Source organism: Nothobranchius furzeri, chromosome 14 (genome assembly GCF_043380555.1).
Source record: "Nothobranchius furzeri strain GRZ-AD chromosome 14, NfurGRZ-RIMD1, whole genome shotgun sequence".
NCBI lineage: Eukaryota > Metazoa > Chordata > Actinopteri > Cyprinodontiformes > Nothobranchiidae > Nothobranchius > Nothobranchius furzeri.
Genome location: NC_091754.1, coordinates 2,340,058 through 2,352,557, shown reverse-complemented (window position 1 = coordinate 2,352,557; position 12,500 = coordinate 2,340,058). Strand labels below are relative to the sequence as shown.

Sequence of the window (12,500 nt, the reverse complement as noted above, 5' to 3'; positions counted from 1 at the left end):
CAGCACATCTGATCACCTCTGATGACCAGAAACAGTTTTGTGGACTGGGTAGGATCACTAGTGGGAGGTCTTTACTTGCTTTCTGACAGCACCTGTTTACTGTGCCAGTAGCTAATATGGATAGCAGTTAGCTTTTTCAGTTTGCTAACCGTCAATAAAAAGATAAAGATAAGGAGACGTGGGTGTGGGACCATGAACAGGGACGATGGAGTCTACACGTTGGACCGCCCATGGGACTGCATCGTCGGAGAGGGGAGAGCGGGCAGCAGAGGGCGACAGCGTCATCCTCTGCTGCCCGCGGATAAACCGAGAAGGAAGTGACGCCACCATCAGCGTCAGCCTGAGGAAGTTTGTAGCCGCAAACGAAACTTTAGCGGGAAACGGGTAAACAAAACTGTTCTGTGTTTTAAAAAAGAACTACAGCATGGAATCCATAAAAAAACACAGGGAGATAAAGAAGTTCCCCTTTCCTGTTGGCATCATGGCGGTGTCAGGAAGTAAAAGTAAGAGAGTAATGTCTTTGGAGAAGACGCAAAGAGCTAAAACCGGAGTGAACATCCGTGCAGGCTTGCAACGCTATAGTGTGAGGGAGCTAAAGGAGACTACAAAACCACAAACTGATGGTGACCTGGCTTTGTTGTCCAACAGTGTTGATCTTCCTACTTCATGTTTTAATGTTAGTACCAATTAGCTCATGTTAGCCTTAGCTTGTTGTTAGCGCTAGCTACAGTGGACTGCAGCGGGTTTGTTTATGACAGCTGTAATTCCGCTTCCAGCCAGTAGGAGGAGGAAGCGGGAAACTTATTTAGTGTTGCTTCAAAGCGAGTCAAGAAGTTTCAGCGTGAACTCACCCAGTCCACGATGAGGATCTTACTGACGTTCAGCCTCTGCTGCAGGAGCTTGGCTGCTACGGCGACAGAATTGAAATAACAGAAGCCCCTAAAAGAGACGGGCATCAATGAACCAGGATCTAGTAACATGTTATAATTATAAGTTTACCTGACGTGGTCTTTCTCAACTCACATGGGTGTGCTCTCCTCAGCGTGGTGTCCAGGTGGGCGAACTACAGCGAAGCCATTCTGCAAGAGAAAACAGCCCCTTAGTCACCAAACACCATACAAGCTCACATCGTAACGGGATCGTCCGGCCTCATCGATACCAGAAATCAGAATAATGCCCCCTGACTTATTTCTCTGGGTGTGTGTGCACACACACACAGAAACAGACGCTGGTGTCAGGTCAGCTCAGGCAGCACTCCCAGCTCCCGCTGCTTCACGGGGACATTAGATGGACGTTAGAGCCGACGCAGAGCGAGGCGCGCTGGACTAATGATGTTGAGTCAGCTGTGGTGTGTTAGCAGCCAGCCGGAGGATTGCTCCAGCGACAACTGCCTCCGCTGATTTGAGGACATCACATCCTGTGTTTGAGAGCGGGGATCATGAGAGGGGGAATTGTTTCCCTAAAACTAGAATGACAACTTTAAATGAGGGGGCGAAACAAGGAGGGGCGCAGGCTGTGTGTCCCCCGGTAGATTTATGTGGAGTTCACGGAGTTGCTGGTGCAGGTGGAGGTTTCAGCTGCGGAGGAGCCTCGGAGGACCGTCTGCATCAGGGTGGGTTTGTGTGGGCGTACGAGCCTTCGCACATGGGGCTGTTCAACACCTGCTTTTCCTTTTGCGTTCGTTGACAAATGCGCAGAAGAGAACACGACATCAACAAGACGGCTGAATGATGTCGATCCAAGCCTGGAAAACCATGCGGGTGTCTGCATGGCGTGCTACTGTCTCCCTCTCAGGAATGCCATTAGTCTGCGGTGCGTCGGTGCTAAGTTAGCGCTAAGTGGGGCGGCGGCTGGGCAGGTGGCTTCGGTGTAACTCTAGTAAAGAAGGCCCGTTAGTGGAGCCTGCTGGTGTTTGCAGAGCCGGGCCTCGCTGCTGGGCTCAAACAGCAAGCTGCCATCGCCACAGACACATGAAGAGGAGGGGGTGGAGCAGGGCGCTGAAGGGTGGGCTCGACTGTCTGGAACGTGCTAATGATGGAGGGAGGAGGCGTGATAAATACTAAAGACGATGCAAAGCTGTGTGGAGACGTGAAGATCAGCAGAAAATGAGCTGAGAGGGAAGCGGCTGAATTTCTGGAATCATCTGAAGGTGGAGCACAACGAATGTTCACAAACACACCAGGAGACCATTTTAACTGTTTATTTGATGAAGGTTTCTGACTTTCACTGGTTGTTTGCTGATGTTATGCAGCATGTCTACTCAAACTTAAGCCAACGTGTAAAAACGGAAGGAAAAAAGGCTAACTAGATTATTTTAACAATTATTATGGAAAATAAGGAATAACTACATTTCAATTCTTTCCTCGTATAAACAAACATGCTTATTTTCTTTTTTCATTAAAGTGGTTTTGTACATTTATTATTTTAATTTTTTTATCTCAGTTTTTCTTTGAGCACCTGGACGGATTTCATTAAATAAAGACGGACAAACTGCAGCTGCTTTGCTTTGCCTCTCTTGCCTGCAGGTCACCTGCAGCCTGACAGACGCTGTGAACTTCAGAGGTAAACCACCTTTTCTCTAAGCTGCAGCTGAAGTCATGAAAAGCCATTTCCACGAGAAAACATATCAAGGACTTTGCCACAACGACTAAATATCAGCGGCCTCATTTATCAAGCTTGCTTACGCACAAAACGGGGTCGGAAAACTGCGTAAGCAACTTTCCACGCAAACTTTGGGATTTATGACAGAAAACTTAACAGAAAAATGTGCACAACTTTAAGCTGACTAAGGACCTGGCTTACACACATGCTGGACGTGGAGAGCACCTGCAGTGCTGCTGCTGAGAAATCCTGCAGCATTATCACTTGTACCGCTTCGTTTTCACACAGAACAAGACCCCCACATGCACACACACACACACACACACACACGCAAGCACGCACGCACACACACACACACACACACACACACACTGCAGTGCAGAATGCAGAATATCAGCAGGGGGACAGATTGAGACAGAACATCATGCGTCTGTGACGGTGTGTGTCCTGTCACTGTGACCCGATTGATCATCCACACCTGGCTACTTGTACAGGGGAGATCTCTGATTGGGTGACTGGTTACCACGCGTGACCTTCACCCGGGAATCTGGAGATCGAATCCCGATTGGACCATTTTTTATATCCACCACAGATCTCTCTGAAGAAGTCAGCATTGACGGCTTCAGCAACGCTGTGCCACTCCATGGATTTTCTCTTATTTGTTTTGCAAAAGCACTTCCTTTCATGTCTCCACCTCACCCACACGTACCTCAACTTCTGCTTCCTTGATCTGCCTTGATCTACGGTCGCCATGTCATTGGCGGAGCGCTGCAACAGCCGGCTTATGTATATGCATGAGGTCCACAAGGCACTTTGCATTGACCATTTATGGCAGTAAGTGGGCGTGGTGAGGGCGGGATGTGACTGAAATGCAGCTGAGAAATATTCTCGTTAGTCTCTGATTTATGAAGCGGAGATTGCGTGCAGCTGTGCGTACTCCATGTTTGATAGATCACACACCTGCTTGGCGTAAGAATATTATTTTGCTGAGCTTAAGTACATTTTTAGTAAGGATTCTACGCCATGTTTGATAAATGAGACCCCTGCACTTTATTATTTCACATTTTGTTTTTAGTGAAATAAGTTAAAAACTGCATAAATGGCAGAGAAGTACATTTAGAAACTTCTTGAAAATTCTGAAACTGTGTAGTTTTTGACTGTTGTTTGAAGCTGTTGTTTTTGGTTTAAACATTTAACATTGCAACAGCAGTTTAATGGTGCAGTATGTAAGAATATAGTGAGAATTTTACGAGCCTAATGTTTCAGTCTCTTCTGTATATTTGTTCTGTGTGTGGATTCATAATTAGCGTATTTTTTCTGATTTAACAGTGAAGTAATTAGAGGTCTCTTTACCTTCGGCTGACATGTTTCGGTAGGAACTTCCGCCTTCGTCAGAGCCGCCAGCTGCTCGTGGCGTCACTTCCTTTTATGTGCGGGCTAATGTTTGATTTCGTTTTGGAAGGAAGGTTATATCGACACATATTTCATACCCAACTGGCTGTGGGGATCGTCTGCTTTTCTCCTTTCAAAACAAGGAAGGAGGGACATAACTACTGCTCACCATCAGTGAGCGTGGAGGTGCAAGTCTCCTGCGAGCTAATGTCGCAAAGCCGACATTTGTAATTTGACGAGAGAGGGCACAACGCTCCAGAGTTGCTGAAAGTGGTTGCAGTAAGCACATTTTACCACAGGATGTCACTTTTACATAATACACCTTTACTGATAGTCTTACGTTTTCTTACATTTTGTCAGCTGAAGGATAGAAAAAGTTCTAGTTGAAGTCCCATTGGTCATCACACACGGGTGAGATTCATCTCTGCATGCGACCCATCCCCGTGGAGAACGGTGAGCTGCAGCTGCGGCCACGCTCGACTTTGTGGTTTAACCCCCCAATCCAACCCCTTAATGCTGAGTGTCAGCAGGGAGGGACTGGGGCCCATTTTCAGTCTTGGGTATGACCCGAGTAGGATTTGAACCCCATACTCCAGTCCCAGGGCGAACGCTCTACCACTAGGCCACTGAGAAGGCTAATGTATCCTAATAAATGTTAATATTCATGAAAAGCACCCAAATGTAAAACATTATTCTGTGTGGATACTCCACAGAGTGGAAAACCAACCTTCAGCTCTCCCGATGCTACTTTGAAAACGAGCTCCACCACAGAGCCGACAGCCAGACGAGCAGCAGCGGACGAATGGACCTCGTTCCAAATCGTGTCGCTGTCCACCTGCAGACACAAGTCTTGTATAAGTCCTTATATTCAACTTGAAATGGCTTTGTTTGATCTGTTTTTATTGGTTGCACAACAAATTCAACACAATCTTTTAGCTTTTGTCACTAAACAAAATAAAAATCTACGTTAGTCATGTAAAGTGTTTCTGCTCTGAGTGAAGAAGCAGGAGCGAAGCTGGAAGTAGGAAATGTATTCACTAGAAGGCAATGCATGTGTGTGTGTGTGTGTGTGTGTGTGTGTGTGTGTGTGTGTGTGTGTGTGTGTGTGTGTGTGTGTGAATGTGTGTGAATGTGCATGTGTGGGTCCGTGTGTGTGTGTGTGCATGCGTGTGTGAATGTGCATGTGTGTGTGTGCATGTGTGTGAGTGTGTGTTAGGGACGTCCCGATCCATCACATGATCGGAAATCGGCCCGATCACGTGGTTTCAGACAGATCGGGACTCGGGCTTTACTTCCCGATCCAAGCCCTGATCCGGAGCTGGATTTCTGGGTTCAGATTACAGGAGAGCAACTTGGTTCTCCTTAAAGGTCAGGCTCCCCCGATGCTCTTCACTTACAAAACAGATCCAGTTTCTACCAGTATTATGTTATTTATATGGACTCAGCGTAGCGGGGATCTTCTGGGCAGAGCGGCAGGCAGACCGCTAATCGTTCATGAACTCCAGCTGCGTTCTGCACACGGCCACAGTCACATGTTCTGTTTCTAAGTGGCGTCACCAAAAATACATAATTAACACACAGTCGTTCGTGTCCGTTCATTTTCTCTCTGGTAAGTTCTGTCTGTGTTTGAGCGTGACGTGTGGACGCGCTCGTCACTGGCGCAGCCGGGCAGCACGGCGCACACTCCGCTTTTTTAGCGGTCAATAGATCAATTTGATCTGCTAGTTAAAAAGTTACTTGTGAGGTGAAAAAGAAGGAAGCAGGCAGGAGTTTTTCTGGAGGACTGGGAGATCAGAGACAGACAGGACAGGAAGATCAGAGACAGACAGGACAGGAAGACCAGAGACAGACGGGACAGGAAGATCAGAGACAGACAGGACAGGAAGATAAGAGACAGACGGGACAGGACAGGAAGATCAGAGACAGACGGGACAGGAAGACCAGAGACAGACGGGACAGGACAGGAAGATAAGAGACAGACGGGACAGGAAGACCAGAGACAGACGGGACAGGACAGGAAGATCAGAGACAGACAGGACAGGAAGATCAGAGACAGACGGGACAGGAAGACCAGAGACAGACGGGACAGGACAGGAAGATGAGAGACAGACGGGACAGGAAGACCAGAGACAGACGGGACAGGACAGGAAGATAAGAGACAGACGGGACAGGAAGACCAGAGACAGACAGGACAGGAAGACCAGAGACAGACGGGACAGGAAGATCAGAGACAGACAGGACAGGAAGATAAGAGACAGACGGGACAGGACAGGAAGATCAGAGACAGACAGGACAGGAAGATCAGAGACAGACGGGACAGGAAGACCAGAGACAGACGGGACAGGACAGGAAGATGAGAGACAGACGGGACAGGAAGACCAGAGACAGACGGGACAGGACAGGAAGATAAGAGACAGACAGGACAGGAAGACCAGAGACAGATGGGACAGGAAGATCAGAGACAGACAGGACAGGAAGACCAGAGACAGACGGGACAGGAAGATCAGAGACAGACAGGACAGGAAGATCAGAGACAGACAGGACAGGAAGACCAGAGACAGACGGGACAGGAAGATCAGAGACAGACAGGACAGGAAGATCAGAGACAGACGGGACAGGAAGATCAGAGACAGACAGGACAGGAAGATCAGAGACAGACAGGAAGACCAGAGACAGACGGGACAGGAAGATCAGAGACAGACGGGACAGGAAGATCAGAGACAGACAGGACAGGAAGATCAGAGACAGACAGGACAGGAAGATCAGAGACAGACAGGACAGGAAGACCAGAGACAGACGGGACAGGACAGGAAGATCAGAGACAGACGGGACAGGAAGACCAGAGACAGACGGGACAGGACAGGAAGATCAGAGACAGACAGGACAGGAAGATCAGAGACAGACGGGACAGGAAGATCAGAGACAGACAGGACAGGAAGATCAGAGACAGACGGGACAGGAAGATCAGAGACAGACGGGACAGGAAGATCAGAGACAGACAGGACAGCAAGATCAGAGACAGACAGGACAGGAAGATCAGAGACAGACAGGACAGGAAGACCAGAGACAGACGGGACAGGACAGGAAGATCAGAGACAGACGGGACAGGAAGACCAGAGACAGACGGGACAGGACAGGAAGATCAGAGACAGACAGGACAGGAAGATCAGAGACAGACGGGACAGGAAGATGAGAGACAGACGGGACAGGAAGATCAGAGACAGACAGGACAGGAAGATCAGAGACAGACAGGACAGGAAGATCAGAGACAGACAGGACAGGAAGACCAGAGACAGACGGGACAGGACAGGAAGATCAGAGACAGACGGGACAGGAAGACAGGAAAATAAAAACCAAGAAAACAAAACAAAGTTCTTAAAAAATAAAATGTAGGTAATTTATCCCACTACACGTGTGTACCTGTATAAAGCAATCATTTATCAGCATTAGGGCTGCAACAAACGATTATTTGGATAATCGATGAATTGGATGGGGTCTCGACACGATTAATCGATTAATCGGATTACATGAGGAAATTTTTAAAAACTGCTAGGGAAACGTTATTTCTCTCCTTCCTTCACTTTATTTAACACAACATTATTAGAAAACAGTTCAGTAGCAGAAAAACAACATGCCATCACCTAAATTGTCTTATAAGGTGTATAGACAGAGACCCTAAGCTACATCTATCTGTGACCTAAAACGCTTGGTCCAAGTTAAACAGCGTAAGGGCAATTCTCATCTGTTTTGTTTGATCTCATCTGTTGACATTTATTATAACTGGGGATGTCAAACAACTCATTTTTAAATGTAATTAAACATAGGCTGTGAATTAATCAAAATCGATCACTATTTCCAAAAATGACTGAAAAAATACCAAATAAAACAAAAGTAAATGAATGCCACCCTCCTTGTGATGATGCCCTGGGCAACTGCCATAAAGTCACATCAAGAAATGCTGCTGATCATTCCAATGATCCCAAATAGACTCACATTAGGCCACATGAAAGCAACTGAACCCAAAAATATATTAACCAGTTTATAACTGCACTCTCACACAACACGCCTGCAGCAACAGTTAGGACTCCTCCCTCCCTTTTAAAAGCGTTTTCGCTTCTGAGGACATTGTGGTTGTAAAACCACATGCTAGTAGTCTGGCCCCGGTGTGATCAACCAGTTTCAGCGGGAATGTGACGGCAGAACCAGGGCCAGATTAACACTTTGTTGTACCCTGGGCAACAATATTCAAGGGCTCCATCATCACGACCCGAGGATCACCATAATGTGGTCACATACAGAATATTTTACTGTAATATGCAGTAAATATACTCAATACTTGAATGCCTGACAACACGTAACCCGCCCAGAGTAACCTTTGACCCACCTCGTGTGGACTGACCAATGAGGAGAGGGTCTTAACTAGAGGCCCTCTCTTCATTGGTCAGTCTGCATGAGACTGACTCTCAACTGACGTTCAGTCGTAGGCAGCGAAGCGTCTCTGTGCAGCGCAAAAGCCCGGGTGGACAGTTTGTTTAATGTAGGGTGACCATATTTCCATTTCCAAACAAGAGGACAGGGGATCTGTGCCTATGACATCACACTATGGCAACACCACACAAACCATGTTGGGACCCATTTTTTTGTAAGAACTAAATTAATATCAGATTCTGCCAATAAAAGGGCTCTAAAACAATTCATATGTGAATATTTAGCATATTTATTGCAAAATCTCATTTTTATGCTTTAGTGCTGCAACAAGGTTTTATTAATAATAAATTATTATACCTTTTGTTTTACTACAGCATCGGTAAGCTTCCTGTGCACAGATTATTAAGGGTGCTTGTTTCAGCTGTGAGATTAGACGATAGGATCATTGATAACATAAGTTGTCCCACACTCCATGGAAACTTTCAGAGAATCCACAAATAGTGGCTTTCAAATGGTTTAGCTACTTTTAGCAAGTTTAGAAAAGCAGCAGATGAGACAGCATGTCTGATAATTTAGTTTTTCATCTGATAATATTAGAACATGTCAGCGATGTCTGAGGGGCTTTTATAAACACTGTATAACTAACACTCCTGGAGAGGGTATGGATTACACAGAGGCTTCTGGGGAGCCCAGCTATGGGGGGGGGGGGGGGCATTTTGCCTTGGCCCCCAAAATCTTGAAACGGCCCTGGGTGTGTGACTGAGTTTTGAAGGTGATCTGAATTGTATCAGATGTATAAATATGACATGTGTATAACTTATTGTTTTATGCAGGTAAAAACGTGTAGTGGAGATAAATCTACCTACATTTAGCTTTGTTTTCTTGTTTTTATTGAACTATTTCCTGTCCTGTCTGTCTCTCATCTTCCTGCATCTCCTCTAAACTCTCCAGAAAATCTGCTGCCTGGATTCTTACCTTTTCACCTCATCAGTTACTTTTGAGCAGATCAAAGAGATCTCCTGACCGAAAAGCGCAGAGCGCGTTTTCGATGCTGTGTGAGGTGAAATCACCGCAGCACAGGTGATGAGCTCCGCAGCAGTACAGCGCTTCAGGCACAAATAAGACAGAAAGTAGAGAACATGTGCAGACATGAACGATCGTGTGTTAATTATAGTTTTTTGGTTGCGCCACTTTGAGAATGGACCGTGCGCTGGAAGCAGCAGCCTGGATCGCTGCGCTACAACGCGCTGTGCCGCTCTTGTGCTCTCTGCTCAAAAGAGTCCATAAATGATATAATATAGAAAACTTTTTTCCGGCTCCCTGGATGTGTAGGATATACAGCTCCCCCATAATTCAATCCCTGCTCCTGGATGAAAAGCCGGACATTTTCATCAATACAAGAACCCGCAGTCCGGACGCCCGGACAGAGAGTGAAAAGTGGACAAGTCCGGGGAAAACGGAACGTACGGTCGCCATAGTCCTCATAAAGCGGGAAATTATAGATACAGTAATTTGCTCGTGCCCTGGGCCCTTTAGAGTTCGTGGGCCCTGGGCAATTGCCCAGTTAATCCGGCCTTGGGCGGAACCGGTTCGCAGCAGCGCGAACCTTGCGCTGATCTGTATGGCAAGCCAAAACCGTCACAATACGCCACTTTCCCAACCCGTCTAGTTAAGAAATGGCGAAAAAAACGCCGTTTGACGTGCCAAGACGTCGTAAAATACGGCGAAAACTCTGCCAGAACGCCGTAATTTACGCCGTTCTGAACGGTCCCGTAGAACGCCCGTAAAATACGCCGTTTTTTCCGGACATTGAACGCCGTTTTTTACGTCACCCTAATCCCAGACGCGTTCTCTGTGTGGGTGGCGTAAAATACGGCGTTTGGTACGGACATTGAACGCCGCTTTTTTCGCCGTCCTGTGACATAAAACGCCGCTTTTAACGCCACTTTGTGACAGTTTTAACGCGTTTAAAATTCAACTTTACTCTCATTTATGCAGAGCCCTCCCCATGGGTTTCTCATCCACTTAATTTAAACTCCAGTGACCCAATGAAAGACGAGGAGGTTGAGGCAGCACTAATTCATCCCAGATTCGCCGGGCTGTCGGGCTGTGCGGATTGCTGTTTTCTAATACAACTCGGCTCTGTTTCAACTAATTTCACTGTATTGAAAAAGCCTTGAAATGTTGTAATATTATCAACAACGTGTCAACATTATTATTTTTTCTGTCCACCTGTAAAAGGCAGAAACGCTGTTTCAGTCAGACCTGATGATTACTTAAAAGTGTGGCTGCCGTATCAGTCTGTCCTCGTGGCTCGTGAGTCCAGCTGAAACATCAGTGCTCTTTCTGTCCAAAACTCCATTCTTCTTAAGTTCATCCACTTTCAGTATTTACTATTGTGACTGTGTGTGTGTGTGTGTGTGTGTGTGTGTGTGTGTGTGTGTGTGTGTGTGTGTGTGTGTGTGTGTGTGTGTGTGTGTGTGCTGTCGCAACATCCCGATTGATGATGCGCCCTGGCTACTTGGCCAAGGAAGTGTTCCTTTGGCTGACTGGTTAGAGCGTATGACTCTCACCCGGTAGTCTGGGGATCGAATCCCGTCCGAGTCCTCGTTTATCCACCTGGCCACACTATTGTTTTTTTTTTTTCGTTTTTTTTAACGACTGTTATACTTGTCTTACAGGAGCTTCTGAAGATGTTCTGTCTTGCTTCTCCATCATCACTCTCCAGCTCCTCAGACCAGCCACTCCAGAACCTTCCCAGATCCAGGATCAGAGCACTTTAATTAAAGTTTGAAACATGTCTGCTTGTTGTTCTCCTATAGAAGCCTTAAACTAGAATTTGCTAATGAGCTTTCTTGGCTAAAATATGCTCTTAAATGTTTTTATTTACATAATCAAGAAACATGTTTTTCATTGCTGCTTCACCAAGACATGACTGAAAATGTCCTCATGATCCTGAAACGCTGGTTAAAACAAATTACTTTTAACCTCTTATAAAACAAACGTGTCTGTTGATGATTATGCCCACTACAATACTGAAGCACCTGCATACTTGCTACCGATTTGCTAACTTTCTGTAATATTTTGATATTTAAGTTGAAAACATGAAATGCTGTAACACAAATTCCAAATGTTCTAGTTGAGCACTTGTTTCTAATCAACTAATCATTATTTCTGTGATTAGTCAGCTTTTTCCTTTTCAATAAACACATGGAAAAATTACAATTATCTTACTGAAAAATGGTTTAACAGTGTTGCGCATGTATAATAATCTGCACTGGTTTTCACAGTTACGGCATTCTTCAAACTATAATAATAAAATAAAGTGAAAAGATATTTACAATTGATTACTTCAAGTTCCTACTATTTACATTTTATGCATCGATACTGTAAATGGCTGTTTACTAAGGCATACAGAGTCAGTGCCTGTACAGGTAGTTTGCTTGTAAATCTACATATTTCTGTTCTATATGATCCTGTATTCTTCATTAATGCTACTTACAAATCCACGAGTCTGTAGAATTGCCTTGTTTATTTGAGCAGGTATTGAACAATCCTTTTAGTTATTAACAAGTTGAGTGTGTGCTTAAGAGGAGTTTAAAAGTGTTAGCCTTAGAAAGTAGATGAGCCTCTCCCACAAACCACATTTTTTAAATTTAGGACTTTACGGAGTGTGCTGAAAGACAAAATGAGGCTGATCATCTCCATTTTTACAGGAGGCAACCCCCTGCTTACTAGGCAAGAACCCGTATGAGAACATTCCATGTGCAGCTAAAGATCTGTAAACTAAATAATGTCTGGAAACCACCAGGGACCAGGCCCAAAAGCATCACTTCAAAGACCTGACAGTCTGATCTGCTTTGTGTCATAAGGTGCAAACACGAGAAACCTTTTTAACATCCAGAGATTCTTACAGAAGGAACAACTCCAGCTGATATGTTGCATTCATTCGATGTCTTCCTAAATCTATATCTAATTATAAATTTGTAAATATTTTTCATAAATTGTAGTGCTCAAAACCTAAAGAGACAGTTGCTTCAGTCGATCTGTTCTGCTTCTGCAGCCAGACACTAAGCCAA

At 45.5% G+C, this 12,500-nt stretch overlaps 1 protein-coding gene across 1 annotated transcript in view; it reads right to left on the bottom strand.

Annotated features, from left to right (window-relative positions):
• Positions 1–12,500, bottom strand: part of hdac4 (histone deacetylase 4) — a gene marked incomplete in the record, with an annotated part of 176,098 nt that overhangs the window by 12,185 nt on the left and 151,413 nt on the right. The window contains 3 exon segments of the mRNA XM_070543899.1: positions 852–939; positions 1,024–1,079; positions 4,721–4,828. Of these exon segments, the coding sequence (XP_070400000.1) occupies positions 852–939; positions 1,024–1,079; positions 4,721–4,828 (252 nt within the window).